The sequence below is a fragment of the Emydura macquarii genome, unplaced genomic scaffold, assembly GCF_026122565.2.
Source record: "Emydura macquarii macquarii isolate MOO-44397 ecotype Brisbane River unplaced genomic scaffold, CSIRO-AGI_Emac_v2 contig_2432, whole genome shotgun sequence".
Classification (NCBI taxonomy): Eukaryota; Metazoa; Chordata; order Testudines; family Chelidae; genus Emydura; species Emydura macquarii.
In genome coordinates, this window is record NW_027132569.1 from 3,251,404 (window position 1) to 3,268,040 (window position 16,637).

Here is a 16,637-nt window from a genome sequence, read left to right on the forward strand (position 1 = left end):
CAATGCATTCATGTTAGTAAAAAGATAATTGTGACAGGCATCTCTGTCTTAAAGAGAGAGTATTAAAAATTTAAATAGTAGCCCCTTTAAGAAAGCATATTAGAATACTGCTAAAGTGGAATAGAAACAGAGATTATTCACTCTGTGGTGGGGTTGGAAAATGTGCTCTTTTAAGTGTTTGAGTAGCACATGCTATATATAAAGCCAACCTTCTCAGGCTGTAATGATGCTGCTAACAGTTAACAGGGTGAACCTAGGAGAGAGTTAAACCATAGAAGCTTTGAAGAGCTCTAACACCCAGAGGTTGTCAAAATCAGTTGCAGGTATATCACCCTGGTTTAGGAGTATGATCAACTCTTCCTCTATTGACTGGACCCAGAGAGTAGAACAGCCTTCCACTTATTCTCAGAGCTAAGGCAATTACTCCTTTAGATCTAATGTGAGCCTTAAGTGCAAATAGTCCCAGATTTGATCCCTGCATGACTGAGTGCGCATACACAGTTCCTTACACAGGCACTGGAGGAGAGTATGCTAAACAGTTTTGTTTGCAGGTGCTTTCTATTTGTACAAGACCTTTACATTTCTTAACTTTGGGTAGGTGTGTATTTGGGGGTATTCTTGGGTGAACCCCCCAGAAAGCACAACGCAAGCAATAAAAATCAATGGCATCTACAAAGAATTCTGAATCCCAGGAAGTTTCCCACCAGCCCATACATGAACAGCCCTTCATGGTAATGCCCCCGTCTTTGCTTGGCATAATATTAAGCAAATAAACAGAGCGTGCATTTAGCAGTAGTAGTAATAGTAGTATTACTATAGTGCGCAGGAGCTCCAGTCATGGCCCAGGACCCTACTGTGCTAGGCACCGTACAAACACAGAACAAAAAGACAGTCCCTGTCCCAAAGAGCTTATAGTGGTCAATGGGTGCAGCCGCACATGTGTTCTGAAATGAGAGGCTTCCAAGAATGTCCCAAAATGCCTTATTACAATTCCATGTTCAAAGAAAGCCTGAACACATTCATTGGGAGCTACTGGGGAAAACTGGGCATGTTTTTTTTTTTGCAAAAGCTCATCTGTTGGAGTTTGTTTTGCAAAATCTAGCCATGGGCTTGTTCAAATCTGGGTCCAATTTTATTTAAACATCTAAAATTTGGGTGAGAACAGTTGTTCATGTAAATGACTCTGTTTAGCTCCAGGTACAACGATCCCCAAAACAATGATCAGCAAGTCAGACAGCAGTTTTGGACTAACGGGGACAAATCCAACCCTAGTATAACATCACTGAGTTCAGGGACTCACTGTTTCTAAAAGCCATTTTGTAATGTACATCAGATTCAAGATTAATCTCTAGGAAATGAAAAACAAGGTCAAATATTTACCAAGAGGATGGTATCTGTTATGTAATTGATCCCACAGAAAGCGGCCATCTACCAAGCCTGTTAAAATCACATGGCTGCCTTTAGGAAGATGAGAGTTTAGATATTGCAGAGTCTGCATGACATTGGAATGCATTTGCTTGGGTGTAGTCATGTAAGCCACTGTATCAGCTCTTCTATATATGAAAGAATAGGGAAAAAAAAGTCAGATAGTTTATTGATTAACATGCACACAAAAAAACCCCCAGTGTTTAGCATGGAACAGCAATGTTCTTAGTTGGTGCTTCTCCCTTTTATAATAGCTGACTAAAATGGAATGAAAACAAAGTTTTTTGGTTTGGTGTCACTTGTTTATTTCCACAGTCACAATCATGTAAAAAACCTCAACAAAACAAAAAACAAGCAATTGCATGCTTTCTAATAAGCACACAGAGACCCTGTCTACACTTACCTCCGAGATTTGGCGGCAGTCGACGAGAGTTATGCAAGCTACGCAAAAAAAGTGCATAATTCCCATCGACTTCTCTGCTTCTCTTCTGCGCTCCATCTGCACTGCACCGCGCCACTTGTGAAGGTGGTCTTAGTACGTCGATTTCTGGATCGACTGAGCGGGTCTTCACTGACTGCTCAGTCGATCCAGAGAAATCGATCTGATGGCGGCGACTTTGCCGCCGTCATTGTAGCTGTAGCCAGAGTGACCTCCATCTATAAAAGGACCAAAAGCCTGATTCTCTTCTCTCTAACACTGGTTTTATTGTGGGGTAACTCCACTGATTTCAACTGAGTTAATTTTTATTTATCCCAGTGAGAGGGGAATTAGGAATATGGGGCAGACTAGCCTTAAAATCCATGAACCTATACCATATCATTCAGTATCCTGATACTAGTAGGTCTTGCAAATTAAATAGGTGAAGGGGGAATCATAATTTTGACTGGAGAACACCAAGGAACATCAAAGTTCTGTAAGAAATGGTGTTTGTGATTCAGCCTGCATTTTATCCTCTGAATCAGTATTGAACCTGCGCCCAGACATGGTGAGAGGGGCACTAATATTCTGCCTTAAGGTACAATTTTTTGGATGAGACACAAACCAAGGTTCCGTCTATTGTGGGTGTTAAACATTCCATGTCACTTTCCAAGAAAACAGCAATGCTAGATACAGTGCTTTACTCGTCAAATTCCAGTTTGGGTATCTACATAGTGTGTTGAATTTCCCCCTGCAGTTTCATCTGGAGAAGCTATTCTTCACTTACTGTTCTAAATTGTAGAAGAGTGTTGCTGTGTATTGTTAAACAGCTGCTGTGTTTGAGCCCAGAAGTGGATGAAGTGATTCTAGAATATATAAACAGTTTGGGGATGAAAGATACGGTGTAAATTTAGGGTGAGCAGATAGCAAGTGTGAAAAATTGGTGGGGTATAATAGGCACCTGTATAAGAAAAAGCCCTGAATATCAGGACTGTCTCTATAAAATCGGGACCTCTGGTCACACTATGTACATTTAAGATACTGTTATGACAGTTGCAGTGGATAACAGCAGATATTTTCTAAACTACTGTGTGCATTTCACGTTCAATACATTGTTGTCTGGTTATAACAGACAGACATCGTGTATCGCTGAGGCTTTCAAATCCTGTATGTCCTTTGCTCTAAGGAAGAGTGAAATGCTGGTGAGAGGTGCCAGCAAATGTAGGAAATTAGACGTAGGAACAGCAGAGGCTAGGTACCACTCACCTGTGTGCTACATGGCGTGGAGCACCGCTCCATGGGGCTCCCTGCCTAGAAGTGCATAGGGGGCAGGTCATAGATAACCTACTGGAGGAGCCTCCTGGCCAGATGCTTCAGTTCTATCTCTCCATCCTATGGTCTGCTGATGATTAAGAATCCATGGGGCTGAAACAGATGCCATGGAGTGGTCTCATTGAGTTCCTCCTCTCTATCTACCTACATCTCCCCAATACCCAGGATGGCTATGTGGGTTGGAGACTGATAGAGGATATTACCATGTACATCTACTTTTTGCGTCAAAAACAAAGTATTGTCTTTGCAATTTGGCTTTCAAAAGTCATTTAGATATGGAAGTTAAGATTCTGTGGTTAAAATTCAGAATTTGTACATGCGTGCTGCATGATATGGGACAAACAAAATCTTATTGAATACAAACTATGGTGAAATAGTACTAACTGGACCATACCCTGGGGTGAGTGATCTTGGATTTACAGTGCTGCCCTGAACTTGGAATTAAAGTATCTTCAAGACACTCATGACAGTCTAATACTATTGTTTTCTATTAGTGCTGACAGAATACTATAAAACCATGCCCATTACTATTTACTCTGAATTTAAAATGAACTCACTTCAGCCATGCCCCTTTTTTGCTTTTGCTCTCCACAAATGTTCATGCAATCAGTGTCTGCAGGGAATGATTTTTAAAGTCACGTGCATGAGAATTCATACTGAGTATGCATACTGAAAGTGCTCAAGTCATGGCACAGACACAATCACATAAGACTTGTCTGACCCATCACTACAAAACACAGCTTGTGTATTGAATACCTGAAGAGAACTGTTTGTAATTTAGCCATAGTGTTAAAAATATTGTGTCAGATCCTTAGCTGATGTAAACTGGTGTGGCTTCACTGAAGTCAATGGAGCTAAACAGATTTACATCAAGTGAGGATTTGGCCTATTCACTACAAAAAAGTAAAGTGCTTTCCAGTAATGAATGAATTAATACCACCTGAGGATCTAACTCAGTGTATTGCTACAGCTGTTATCATTATCATTCCTGTACTCTTTTTTCTCCTTGTAGCCTGGTTACAGTACTAGCTGTCACAAGACCTGGATTCCGTCCAGACTTTTTGCCCTTGGACAGGTCACTAAGGAAATGGCTATATAGCAAAGAAACACCTGTGGCTGGCCTATGCCAGCCGATTCAGTCTCATGGGGTTCGGGCTGTCGGGCTGTTTCATTACCATGGGCTTGGACTGGAGCCTGGGGTCTAGAAGCCCATGGGGTGGGAGGGTCCCAGTGCTTGGACTTCAGTCTGTGTAGGCATATGCTAAATCTCCGTGCCTCAGTTTCCTCATCTGTTACTTATCTACCTCTTGGAGATAGCGCAAGGTTAACCTTAATGCTTGTAATGAACCACGAGGAAAGCAGGTGCAATTTATTTTATAGCTGAAGATTGCATAAGCAGAGTGTTAGTGTAGACATGCCCTCAGGGAGATGGACTAATTCAGTCGACAGGAGAGCGCTCTCCCATTTGATGCCGCTGCATCGGTGCCTGCCACCATGCCAGTGTAGGCATGTCCTTTGAAAAGGCTCTAGTTTTAGTTTTGAGGTAGTAGAAATGTGTGTTTGTGCGAGGGGAAGGAATCCTGTGGGACAGAACAGTGTGCTTTAGCAAGGATTTAGGATACTGTCTTGTGCTGTATTTTGCATACAAATTCATTATCAGCCAAGATTCCTTGGTCAGCAATTTATCTTTATGTGGTACGTGTTTCTGAAGTGTTTAAAAATTCAGGCTAGCTGGAAACAACATTAAGATTCAAGCTTGAACCTACTAAAGCAACATAAGCAATGAAATTTAGAGATAAGGTTGCTGGTCTGCCCTTAATTCACCTCGTTTAGCCTACAGGTATTGGAACACTTACCGTTCAAAACCACCACTCTGATCTAAGGTTTGTGCAATATGTAAACATCATGGATTGAACTGAAGATAAAGTGACATTCTTAACTCCACGTTTGTCCATTTATATCAGGCTGTTGCTATTTTAATGTATCTTTTTGTAATTTCCTTTCCATGATCGTGTTTGAAATAAAAAACAAAAAAAGTCTTACAGACATTTCTATTTCAGTCTTAGCAACAGTTGCTTCCAGGCTCATCAAAGCACACTAAGTGTGGATGCACTGTCAACACATCATCGAAGGACACCCGCACAGTTCTTGCACAGAGTACTCTGTAATAGCTTCACTTCATGTCAATGCATAACACTAAGATGTTCAGAAACTGAGTTCTGTCACAGTACATTGTGTCTATTCATACCATGCAAATGTTAATGTGTGGATGTCTGACAACATGCTACTTCATGTTGATCTGTCCTAGGGGGCTCTTACAATATTAGGGCCATATATTACTCTTAGAGCTGCACAACGATTTCTTACTGTTATCCTCACACACATACACACACTTAAAAAGTTTGTACACTAACATGCTTTTGTCTGATGGAATTCCTTGTTAGGGGCATGGTCCTTCAGCCCTTCGTCACAAGAGTACTACTAGAGTACTACCTCAGAAGGCCAGATCAAGGCCCGTGCACCACTTAAATATTTGAAATGGGATTTTGGTGGGACTTCAACAGCTCATAGGCCTGGGCTGGTTCTGTGTTCAGGGGTGAATTTCACCCTTAGTCCTGAGATGCCCCAGTTCTGCACTTACACAGGTGAATAAATGTACACATGAGTAGTCCCGTTGACATTTATGGGAATGTTCATGAGCATAAAGCATTTTCAGAACTGGGGACAGTAGGTAGTGGAGCCAGTAATAGCAAAATGGAATGTTAATCTATTCCCATCATATCTCTCAGCTGTCCCACATTTTTGACCATGGATTACCTCCATTCCACACTAATTTGCTATCATTTCAGTTTTATGTTTTTAGACCGTAAATGCAGAGTCACGAAAGAGGTTGCAGAAATGGTTTATGATATAAAATTGAATTAATACAATTTAATAATTCCACAGCATTTTAAGCTTCTTCCACTACTTATTTTCTCATTTTTTTTTTCATTTTGGGTCTTTGAGCCTCATTGTGTTCCACATTTGTGCCTGGGTAGGCTCAGAGATATAATCGCCATCTGTCTTTATTTTTCTAACCCCCGTGTTTGGACCACAATGTGGGTACTAGAGGGAAAGTATTGCATGTGCTGCCAATTTCATTATCTTTCCCCTCTACAAATGCCTATATTACTCACTGCCCAACTCTCCATATGGGAGGAAATATTGGGATTTTAACAGTGCTTTGGCTAAGGATTGTATCTGCAGCGTATATAGCAGCATTTATCTCTTTTGAAGATAGAAATATAGGATTAGGCTGGTGGGTCTTTATTACTGCAATTTAAAGCTGCCTTAAAAGACATGTTTATTTGTCTAAACTTTTGTTTAAAGTCATACCCTGTAGATGCTCTGTATTCAGTGGAACCTCTGTGGATGCCTCAAAACAAATTTAACTATATATAGAGACATCTTCTTGAAAACCAATCTATGGTTTCATTTCTGTTCAGTCATATCTGTGGGAGCAGTGAATTTCTGCATATTGCAGTAGCATCTTCCCTTCATAGAAGGAGTAACAAAAATGACTGTATTTTTATAACCCTGTGCTTTTTAATCCAGTAATTTTTTTGGTGGGAAACAGCACAGAATATTTGAACAGACAAAAGTACCACTGTCATGCGATGAAGGCTGAGATAAAAAATGGCCTTATTTATTGCACACTATTCAAACCCTGCTCTGCCAACAGAGTTATTAATTTCCTCCTGGCTTTCCTATGGTGCTCATCACTACAGTATCTGTGCTTACCAGACATTAATACATTTATTTTCACAACACTCCTGTGAAACGAGTAGGTATTATTGCCCCCATTTTACATATGGAGAACTGAGGCACAGAGAGATTAAGATCAAAAGTATCCAGTACTTTGGGTGCTGAATTTGAGACACCTGGGACCTGATTTTTCAGAGTACTTAACACTTCAAAGTACAGCACGCACTAACTTTAGATAAGAGGCATGTAGATAGCATGTTGTTTTTAAAATCTGATTTTCACTAATTCTTTATTCCTGCTGCTAAATAATACCTTGTTTTAAGAACGCTGTTCACAGGCTCCTGAAGGAAAGAAACATAAGTGTCCAGTTGGCTTTGGAGGGTGATAATGATTGTGCTACACAGGTCTTGGTTAAGAGTGGAAGAATCGTGTGATTCCACCTAGAGACGCGTAAGGGAAAGAGGCCTGTCATGTGAGGTGATGCGCTCTGAGAGATGGGAAAGGTGGCACAGCAACAGCTAGACTTGTAACTGTGACTAATATTTTTCAGCCCAGATAAAAAAGAGCATTGCTAACAACAAAAGCTAATCTTAATTGAATGAAAGCATAAAATAATAAGGCTGAAATGAAAAGTCCGCCAAGCCATATATATGGTAATATAAACAGTATTTTAATTTCTTGTCATCTTACCCATTGCAGACATCATTCCCAATTGTAGCATAGATAACGATGGCTGGATTGTCCAACAGTTGATTCCTAGCCATGCTGAAAAAAATATAAAAATAAATAAGTAGCAATATTAATGGGAAAGACCATTCTCACAGTTTGAGTTACACACTGTGCTTGTGAGAGCACACTGCACATTGTGAGCTATTCCTTTTCAATTTAGGCTATGTTTGAATCATTCTAAATCTGTTTTTATTATAGTCCTATATTTTGGTTATTTTTTCTATTTCTTTTTTTTCATAATTCCCTTTTTCTCTGATATATTTCTTTCCACTTCTTTACTAGCTGCTATTCCATCTTCTTTGCATCAATCAAAAGCTAAACCAAGTACTCCCCTTTCAGATAAAATCACAGCCAAAGCATTTTCATTAAAGATTGGATAAGGATGGCATGTTTCACTCTGGATTAGGTTTACATTAGGTTTTGTGTTCAAGGTCGAATCAGGATATGGTTTCAGCTTCAATGTTGCTGACCTCTTGAGAGCGAAACTCTCAAGACAATTGCCCAAAATGCAGGAACTCCTATTAAATAAGTTAATTTCGTGATTATCAAAGAATTCCCAATATTCAGGGTGAAAGAAAATCTTCCACAAATGTAAGTGGAACTGGAAAATAGGCCCCTTCTAGCTTTGAAGCTGACCTGGAGACCAAAACCTATAAGGGTACATTCAGATCCAGACATTTGAGTTGAAAACTCACAGCCATCCCAGAATTCAAAGAGGATCAGATTCCAGTGACTGGTTAGTAGGAGGTCACTTCAGACCAAACATACATGTCTTCATTGGGGCATCCAGCCAATGCCCAGGACCTGAAAACTTGGCATTTCATGAATTCACATTTTCCCATGAATGTGCCATTATATTAGAAGATCCATTCAAAAGTCCCTTGTAATGTTTTCACTGATCTATAAACTATATGGTTTGGGTCCTAGCTCATGAAGACACAGCTTTTCTTCCTGTGTACTGCACTGATAGCTGAGGTCAGCTGGAATGCTCACCACCCCTATATCTGAAGGGGCTGGGGGCTGAAAGCAGAATGTGGTTGCTTAAGGTTCTCAGCTCTGGGATTTTCTCTTCCTGTTGATCCAACACAGCCTGAGTTCATTCACCTTCAGGATATGGTGTAAGGCCCATCTATTTACCAAAAGCTATACTGGACTGGCCTTGTCTGGATGCAGAAATGTGGGGAACAAGGTGCAGGGGCTTTCCCTACTTGGTGCCCACTGTGTAGGGGCCAGCCACATGTTGCTAGGAATCAGAGCCACTGCTCTGTGCTAGGTTTCTGCCTTCCCAAAAGCGGTGGCAATGTGCCAGCCCATGGCAGAGCAGACAAGGTGCAGAGAAGCACACATTGTACCTACTGAAAGACTGTCAGAGAAATAAGTGATGCATCAAAACTTCACAGCATGGGTTAAGCGTAGCTTAATACAGTCAAACTTTTTCCTCTTTAAAAACAAACTGCCAATGAAAAGGAAAAAGGTAAAAAAAAAACATTTACAACTAGTAACGAGAAGACAAAGCAGTATTTGAAAGAGGCTGCCAGGCACACGGGAGTGCTGACAAGAAGCCTTAGGCAAGAGGAATTGCTGAGCCCATTCATGGAGGGAAAGGAATTGAGTGGCAGTCACTGGTAGTTGGGCTGCTTTAGTAGACAGACATGTCCCTCCCGCTGGAGAAGTAGTCCAATGGCTCAGAAACACTTGTTTCTCCAATGGCTCCATTTCTGTCATGTGTTACAGACATGAGAGCAAAGAGTCGGGATCTATTACAACTCGCACTTTAAGAAAATCCTATGGATCAGTTTTGATTGAAGATGTGGTGCGAGAGCCACAATGTACCTCCATCTATTAATGCTGGGCACGGCAACTCAAACCAAACCACTCCCTAGCTAAATTCAGCTCAGATAGGGGCTTGCTGCATGTTCATCCTCAGCCACTCAGCTTTATCAGTCTAAATTTAAGAAATTGCACTCAAAGAATAAGGCAAAGGGCCTGTTTAATAATGAATTTCTGGTAGTGTAAATGAAGAGTAACTCCACTGAAGTCAATGGAGTTACAACAGTGTAAATCTGATGAGAGGACCTGAGCCAGACCTCTTTGAAGTCAGTGGAAAGACTCCAATTGACTTCAGTGGGCTTTGGTCCAGGCCCTAAGTGTGAGGCATTCCAATCAAGAGTTTTTTATTTCAATTACTTATTCTGCATGATGCAGAAGAAATAGGCAGCTCTCCAAAGTATGTCAGGTAATTAAATCTATGGTTTAAGACTTACAGCACTGTCAGCCAGTATATTCACTGCACAGTTTTGTTTTAATTTATTTTTGGAAGGCAGAATTCTAATTAGCTACGGTATCTGCACCCAGGCTACAAATCCCAGTAAGTGCTTACCTTTTCATTAAATCCAGAAGATTTTTTGAAGAACCACCTACATGATCAAACACAATGGGAGAAAGAGAAAGAGTGCAACACAATTAAAATGACAAATCACTAAAGCAAATTTGTTTTTCTAGGGATGTAGGAATATTAAAAGCACACGTAATCTCTGTGCCATTTCTATTGGGTTCTACTATTTATGAAATGAAAATGTTTCCATGGACCTCCTTTCTTCCACCTGTACAAAACAGTTCCAGCAATTGACCAGCTCTATAAAGATGCTTCCAATGGTACTATGTATAATAGTGAAGGATCTGATTCAAAACCCCAAATTAAAGTACTTCTGAATTTTGGGGTAAATTTGAATCTTGATTTGAATCTAGATTTGGCCGCTTGTGTCCATCTCTAGGACACAGTCATCTCCAGTAAACCACCCACCCTTGCTTTGTGAACAGTTAAACTGTTTCTAACCTTCCCTATAAATTAAGAAGTGAATCATTCTCACAATTTAATCAAAATTAATAGTCCATAAGGTTTGGTAACCTTATGAGTGATAAGCACGTGAAAAATGGGACTTTGCCAACAGCACCTTTTACGACATATAGTGCAGCTGTGAATTTCAGTAGCATTTCATCCAAATGGTTAGATGTAGAACTTCTGCCTAAGGGGGAAAAAACTAGCAGTCACACCCTGTGGTGTTCTGCAATGGAGACTCCATTTAGACCCTAAATCAGGAAAGCATCCCTGTTTTGAAAAGCACTTAAGCACATGCATAACTTTAAGAAAGTGCTTAAAAACTAAGCTTGTGTTTAAATACTTTACTGAATCAGGGCTTTACTCATGTCCACAATCCCACTGCCAAATTCATTTCTGTCACTCTGTCGCCTATAGGAGAAAGTACAAGTAGTGACAAGTAGCCAAAATAAAGATATTTCTGTTCCATCTGTGGCTATTTTGGACATTAATAACAATAATGGCAGCATGATGACAGTAAAATCTTTCTTTAATCTAATGTATAAAAGCCTGCACTTCTGAGAGATATCCTCAGTTTTGTGTTCTCTATAACAAGCTGGACTCTATAACAATCTATAACAGCTGATTGACTATTTATTAAAAAACTCTATTAATCATTTATTAACCCTGTACAAGCAATTTATAAATGCAACCTTAATATAAAGTGACATTTTCTTTCCTTTCTTTTTAATGTCAGAAATGGATGTATTTAACTTGCTGTATACTAGTTTTCTGGATTGCAATAAATGACTAATTAGGTCACTAATAGCTACTCAGATAGATATTTTGATTGGTACATACCAGATTATGTGGGATGAAAAGGGGCACTTTTGTATTGTGCTGGAAGAGTTGGATTCCAAGTTGTGCCAATATTCAGCATTGGGTTGCATTGCTGTGAATGTCTTATTGCTTAATTAACTTTTGGCTCCCCCAAGACATAAAAGCAATTTACAATGTAATAGTGCAAAGAAAAAGGCTCCAGGTTCCTTCAAATACATCCAGATGAACTATTATTCCCCAGACAGCTAAAATGAAGATAACATTGTAAACTCCTAACTGCATTCCAGGCTGCAGTGAAATATCTGGTGCTTTAATGTTCAGTGTGCTAGAGCATACGTTAACAGATATAATGCTTGAACATTTCTGGTCAAGGCAAAATAAACACCAACACACCAGATCACAATACAGAATGTTGAGGGAATAGATGATAAATGGTGATTTGAAAAACTGAAACAATTCCAGCAATAATAAAAAGTGTAGGTTCAGAACTCTTAACAACAATTAGGGATAAAGGAAAAAAAATTTCAGATGCAAATAGTCTTTTCTAAATGCAGATACTGAAATTATCAAACTACATGGAATATATATACACACACACACACACACACGATATGCTTCATAATACAGTGACTATTACACTGTAGTTACACTGCAAATACAGTGTAATTACACCATGATAATGTTTTTTAACTGTTAACTATTACCTGTTCACATAGTCCCTGATTCAAAGCCCACTGAAATCAGTGGGAGTCTTTCCACTGATTTCAGAGGGCTTTGGATCAGGGCCATCCTGGAAGTTTGATTATATTACTAAACTTATTATCACCCCTTTGATTTCATACTTGATTAACGTATTTTTAGGACTCAGATACATTAACTATATTGTATTTCATTATAATCACCCTGTTATGCAGTGAATCTTCCAGTTATGTGACTTTATTAGTAATTACTGACATGAAAAAGAACAACTATAGCATCATTACACTGAATATGTTCTAAAACATATATATACACACACACACACAATTATGTGTGTGTGTGTCAGAGAGAGATGCGGGTGAATACTGCAAAACAAAGTTCTGTAACTATTAGATGATTTTTAACAGAATCCACTTTGACTATGTGCATGTCCCTCACATGTTCATCTCTGTGAATATTCTAGCAAAATATATTTACTAGCAGAAGTGTTCACCAAAACCAATTTTAAGCAAATACTGCAGAACATTCACACAAAGCATATGTCCAATTCTTAATTGTGTGTATCTGCACAGGAAACCTGATCCTAAGGGTTGTAGTAATCCAACCAGGAAACAGAAATATGCCATGTGACTGACTGGTCCACTTAAAACAGCTTGAATTTAGGACTTCAGATAACGAATAAGTACAATGAACTGCTTGTGAATAAGCTATGCTCCAACAATTATTTCCAGAAATTATTCAGTTAATAATTTTGAAGAGCAAATAAATTAGATTTTTAAACTATTTACAGATCACTTCCAAACAGAAAAAAGAAGTGAAATTGCTAGAGAAAAAGATTAGTTATGAATTATTAACCTAGCTCATGTATTAAACATGTTGTAAAGCCACTGGTAAGCTATGTAGGTCATCCCAAATGAGTGCCAAGAAAGCATTTATCCCATACCATCATGTATTTTGTATATACCACATATGTTACAGATTCACTATTTAAGGCGTATTCTAGAGAGGTTTTATAGATTTTAGTGTGACTATTTTTGTATCTCTCCAGCTGTAAAGCCAAGTGCCTTAGCGACCATGAGTCTAACTGTGCAGGGCTCAAATGGAGCCATAAAAATCTTCACAAATAACTTACCAGAGCTTTTCTGTCCCTAAGAGTGTCACAAATGTAAATGCTCTTATCTCAGACATCTCCATGGATATAAATGATTACTAGGTCATCTTGAGAAATTGGGACCCTCCAGTTTGTAATGGCACACAACTCCCATTTCTGGCTTTACAGGATATTGGACTTAAAAGCTGTGACACTGTTATATTTAGGAAAGCTGTGACCGGCCATTCCCTCATCCCTTCCTGGTTCTGTTTGCATTGTGGCCAAGGATGCCACAGAAGAGCGTTTCTCCACTGTGCACAGAGATGTGGAATGCCTCACTCCAGATGCGTCTCAGTTTTCCATGTGCACACTGTAAAACCACCATGCTCACAATGCATTTAAGACCCTACTTATACAGATGGCATATTGGTTTTTGCCAGCCTGGAGCACCTAAAATTTTACATAAGCAACAATTCCTCAGCTGAATTTTGATAATCAAGTTACGTTCTCCCAGATGGGACCACTGTCAACTCAGTGATTAGTTTTTAGCCTTACCAATGTGAACAGTGTCCATTTACATTTTCCCATTTGGGGAAAATATTACCCCATATGAGATTATACTTTACAACACTATGTCAGGGGGATGATTAAAAGAAGTCACTAAGGGAAGTCATCATAGGACTTTTCTATCACTTGTAATTTTTGTCTTTTTAAATTTTTCTCTCAGTTTTCTAGCGAGAATTTGCCCTGACACAGTCTCATCTCATTTTATACCCTGCAGGCTTCTGCAATGTAAGTGTAAAATATCTATGTGAAATGAAAAGAAAGAGAGATGGAGAGCTCATCAAGATTTATAAAATAAGGAATATAAAATAAGGGAGTAAGGAAGAGAGGCCAGAGAAAGGGGGGAGGGATGGGAAATTAAATGTACAAATGTTATAGAAAGGTGATGTTATAGCCAGTGAATATATGCCCAGATTATAAAACCAGAAGGGACCATTGTGATCATCTAGTCTGACAATTTTTATTTCCCCAAAGATCCAATGGGATTTGAACCTAGGTCCTCTGATCTTGTGAGAGCCAATCCCCTAGGTCACCAAGCTACCTTAAATAGTTCTATTATGTATACACCATATATACAATTTTGCAAAAGTCTGACCTGTACTCTATAACAGCCTTAGGGGAATAAAGGGTTGCATACAGAGCATCAAATCTCCAGAACATCCCTGCACAACAGGGTAGGAATATCTCCTAGCACACACCTGAATGCCAGGATGGGGATGCAACTCATGTTCAAGGGTGGGGAGGAAGGCGCACGTTGCTTCTTTTTGGAGAAGGCATGAAATGCACGAGCCAACTAGCCTTGAGAAGGCAGGATGACTTTGGACCTAAGCACAGGCCTCAGCACAATTCAGAAATGATTCATTCCTGTCTCCACTGCAAGACCAAATGTTGCTCCAACCATGTCAGGCACTAAGCATTCTGTAACCAGGACTCATAACATGGTGGCTTTCTGTATCACATAAGCAGTTTTGATTCTGTATCTTTTTTAATTCTATCATTGATATAGAGCGCCCAGGGGAGGTGGGGGAAGGAAATATTTTAACTTTCTACCCAGCAATAATTTCTAAAGTTAGTAACTCTAGTTGCACAGAACCTCAATGCAAACTTCAGTGTTCAGAGCTAAACTTTTTTTAATTAAAGAAAAAATATTTAGACAGAGAAAAATGAATTCCAGGATAGAGTTACAGTGGAACACATCATTATTAGTCAGGCAGAAGTCATTAGTCATAGAGCAGATGAAAGAGATCAAGCAGATATAAGTTTTTATTCAGAGTCAATAGAGAGATTGAACCAAACAGAAAAGACACTGTATTAAATAGATTCTGTCCTCTACAATTTATGCATGCAATTATGTAGCATTTTTCTGAATGGTATTCCTGAGCTGTACCTCTTAATGCAACATCAAGTATCAAACATTCATCTGTTGGGAAAAATGAATATAGTACCATTTTTGGAAATATTCTGGAAGTCTCTGTGATTGCAACGGTTTCTTCTGCGTAAACGTAGATATAGAGAGTCTGTCCAGCCTCTGAAACACATTAACAAAAGGTACACAACTCATATAGTACAAATGAAACCATGGTTAGATTAAAGAAAAGGGCTGGCACATTACATATTAAAAATGCATTAAAATATAAAATATGTTCTCTGTACAGGGCCCAAGCATAGTTTTTTCGGGCCCAAAATAAACTTGTAACACGGGTCCCCTCCCACACACATAGCACAATCCCTCATCCCATACATACAATCTCATGAGCCATGAAACATTTTTTCCTCATGGTAATGGGGGTTGCAGCCTGGGCTGGGCACCCAGGGCCTCCGGCCTCAGTAACGTGTACCCTTCCTCGCCCCACCATGTGGGGGCCCTATCTCTTTATGAACAGTTTTAGACCACAATTCTGCATACACTAACTACTGGGCTTAGTATTTACTGCCAAATATAATACTTATTATCATAAGTAGTCCTACTGAATGCAATGGAATTACTCATTGTAGTAAGTGTTTGCAGGATTGAAACATTATTTTGCATTATTTGGCATATTTTGTTTGCTATGCCATTAAGCACATCCCTTATCGTTTAATTTTGGAATCCTGGCATACTTTAAGCCAATAGAGTATGGCAATTTTGACAAATTGATTATTAAAGTTTTAGGAAGAGATTCAAATTAACACTTTGGGGACGATTTGTCAGAATACAGCAATCTGGAAGCATACAACAATTTTTAAAATGGATAAAAAGGCAGGATAAGGCAATCAGCAGGTTAACGAGGTTGAGGTAAGACCAAATAGCCCAAGGACGCAGCCCATAGGTGAGCAAAAGGTAAAACTGCCTTTGCCGGGTTTAAATTGCACTAGCTATTTATGAGGATTTTCCTTTAAACTCTACTCGCACATAAACAACCAGGAAAAGCTTTGCTGTGTGGCACAGTAGGGTCCCAAGCCTGAAGCTGCTGAAGAAGGCATTAGCATCCTTTAGATTTCATTATCTGAATAACAAGGAGACTCAGTGGTTTTGAAAAGCCAGAAATCAATTTGAGATCCAAACCTGACATTCCTTTGTTTTTCTGTCTCTTTTTAATAATTTTCTTTTAAATATAATGATTTAAGTGGAAATCTAGATATCCCCCCAAAAGCTCTCTATAGGCTTACGTTGTCTTTCAAATTGTCCATATTTCCAATTGTGTTTATACTGACTTCTTCAGATAATTGCTTCATCAGCCTTTATGGTAGAAGTCATTTACCAAAGAAATACCACTGACATTCAGGGATTTTGGCTTCTTGTTATAGATGTGGAACAGTAAATAAAAGTGAGGAAGTACTGGCAGGACATTCATTTCCCACTGTTTTAAATCTTGGCCGGACTGATTTGAAAGACAGATTGTGTTTGATTAATGTTCCCCTTTACTTTGAACGGCAGAGAAAAATGTAAAAATCTCTGTACAGAATAACCTTAAGGAAAGCTGATGATAAGACCACTT

General features: G+C 39.1%; 1 protein-coding gene across 2 annotated transcripts in view; it reads right to left on the minus strand.

The window, feature by feature from the left end:
- The window catches only part of AOAH (acyloxyacyl hydrolase), a 99,269-nt gene that overhangs the window by 20,150 nt on the left and 62,482 nt on the right, over positions 1-16,637 (minus strand). For both annotated transcript variants that reach the window (XM_067562449.1, XM_067562448.1), the window contains 4 exons: positions 15,105-15,187; positions 10,029-10,065; positions 7,610-7,684; positions 1,381-1,553 (listed from right to left, as the gene is read on the minus strand). In XM_067562449.1, coding sequence (XP_067418550.1) covers positions 1,381-1,553; positions 7,610-7,684; positions 10,029-10,065; positions 15,105-15,187 — 368 coding nt within the window. The remainder of the gene's footprint in view (positions 1-1,380; positions 1,554-7,609; positions 7,685-10,028; positions 10,066-15,104; positions 15,188-16,637) is intronic.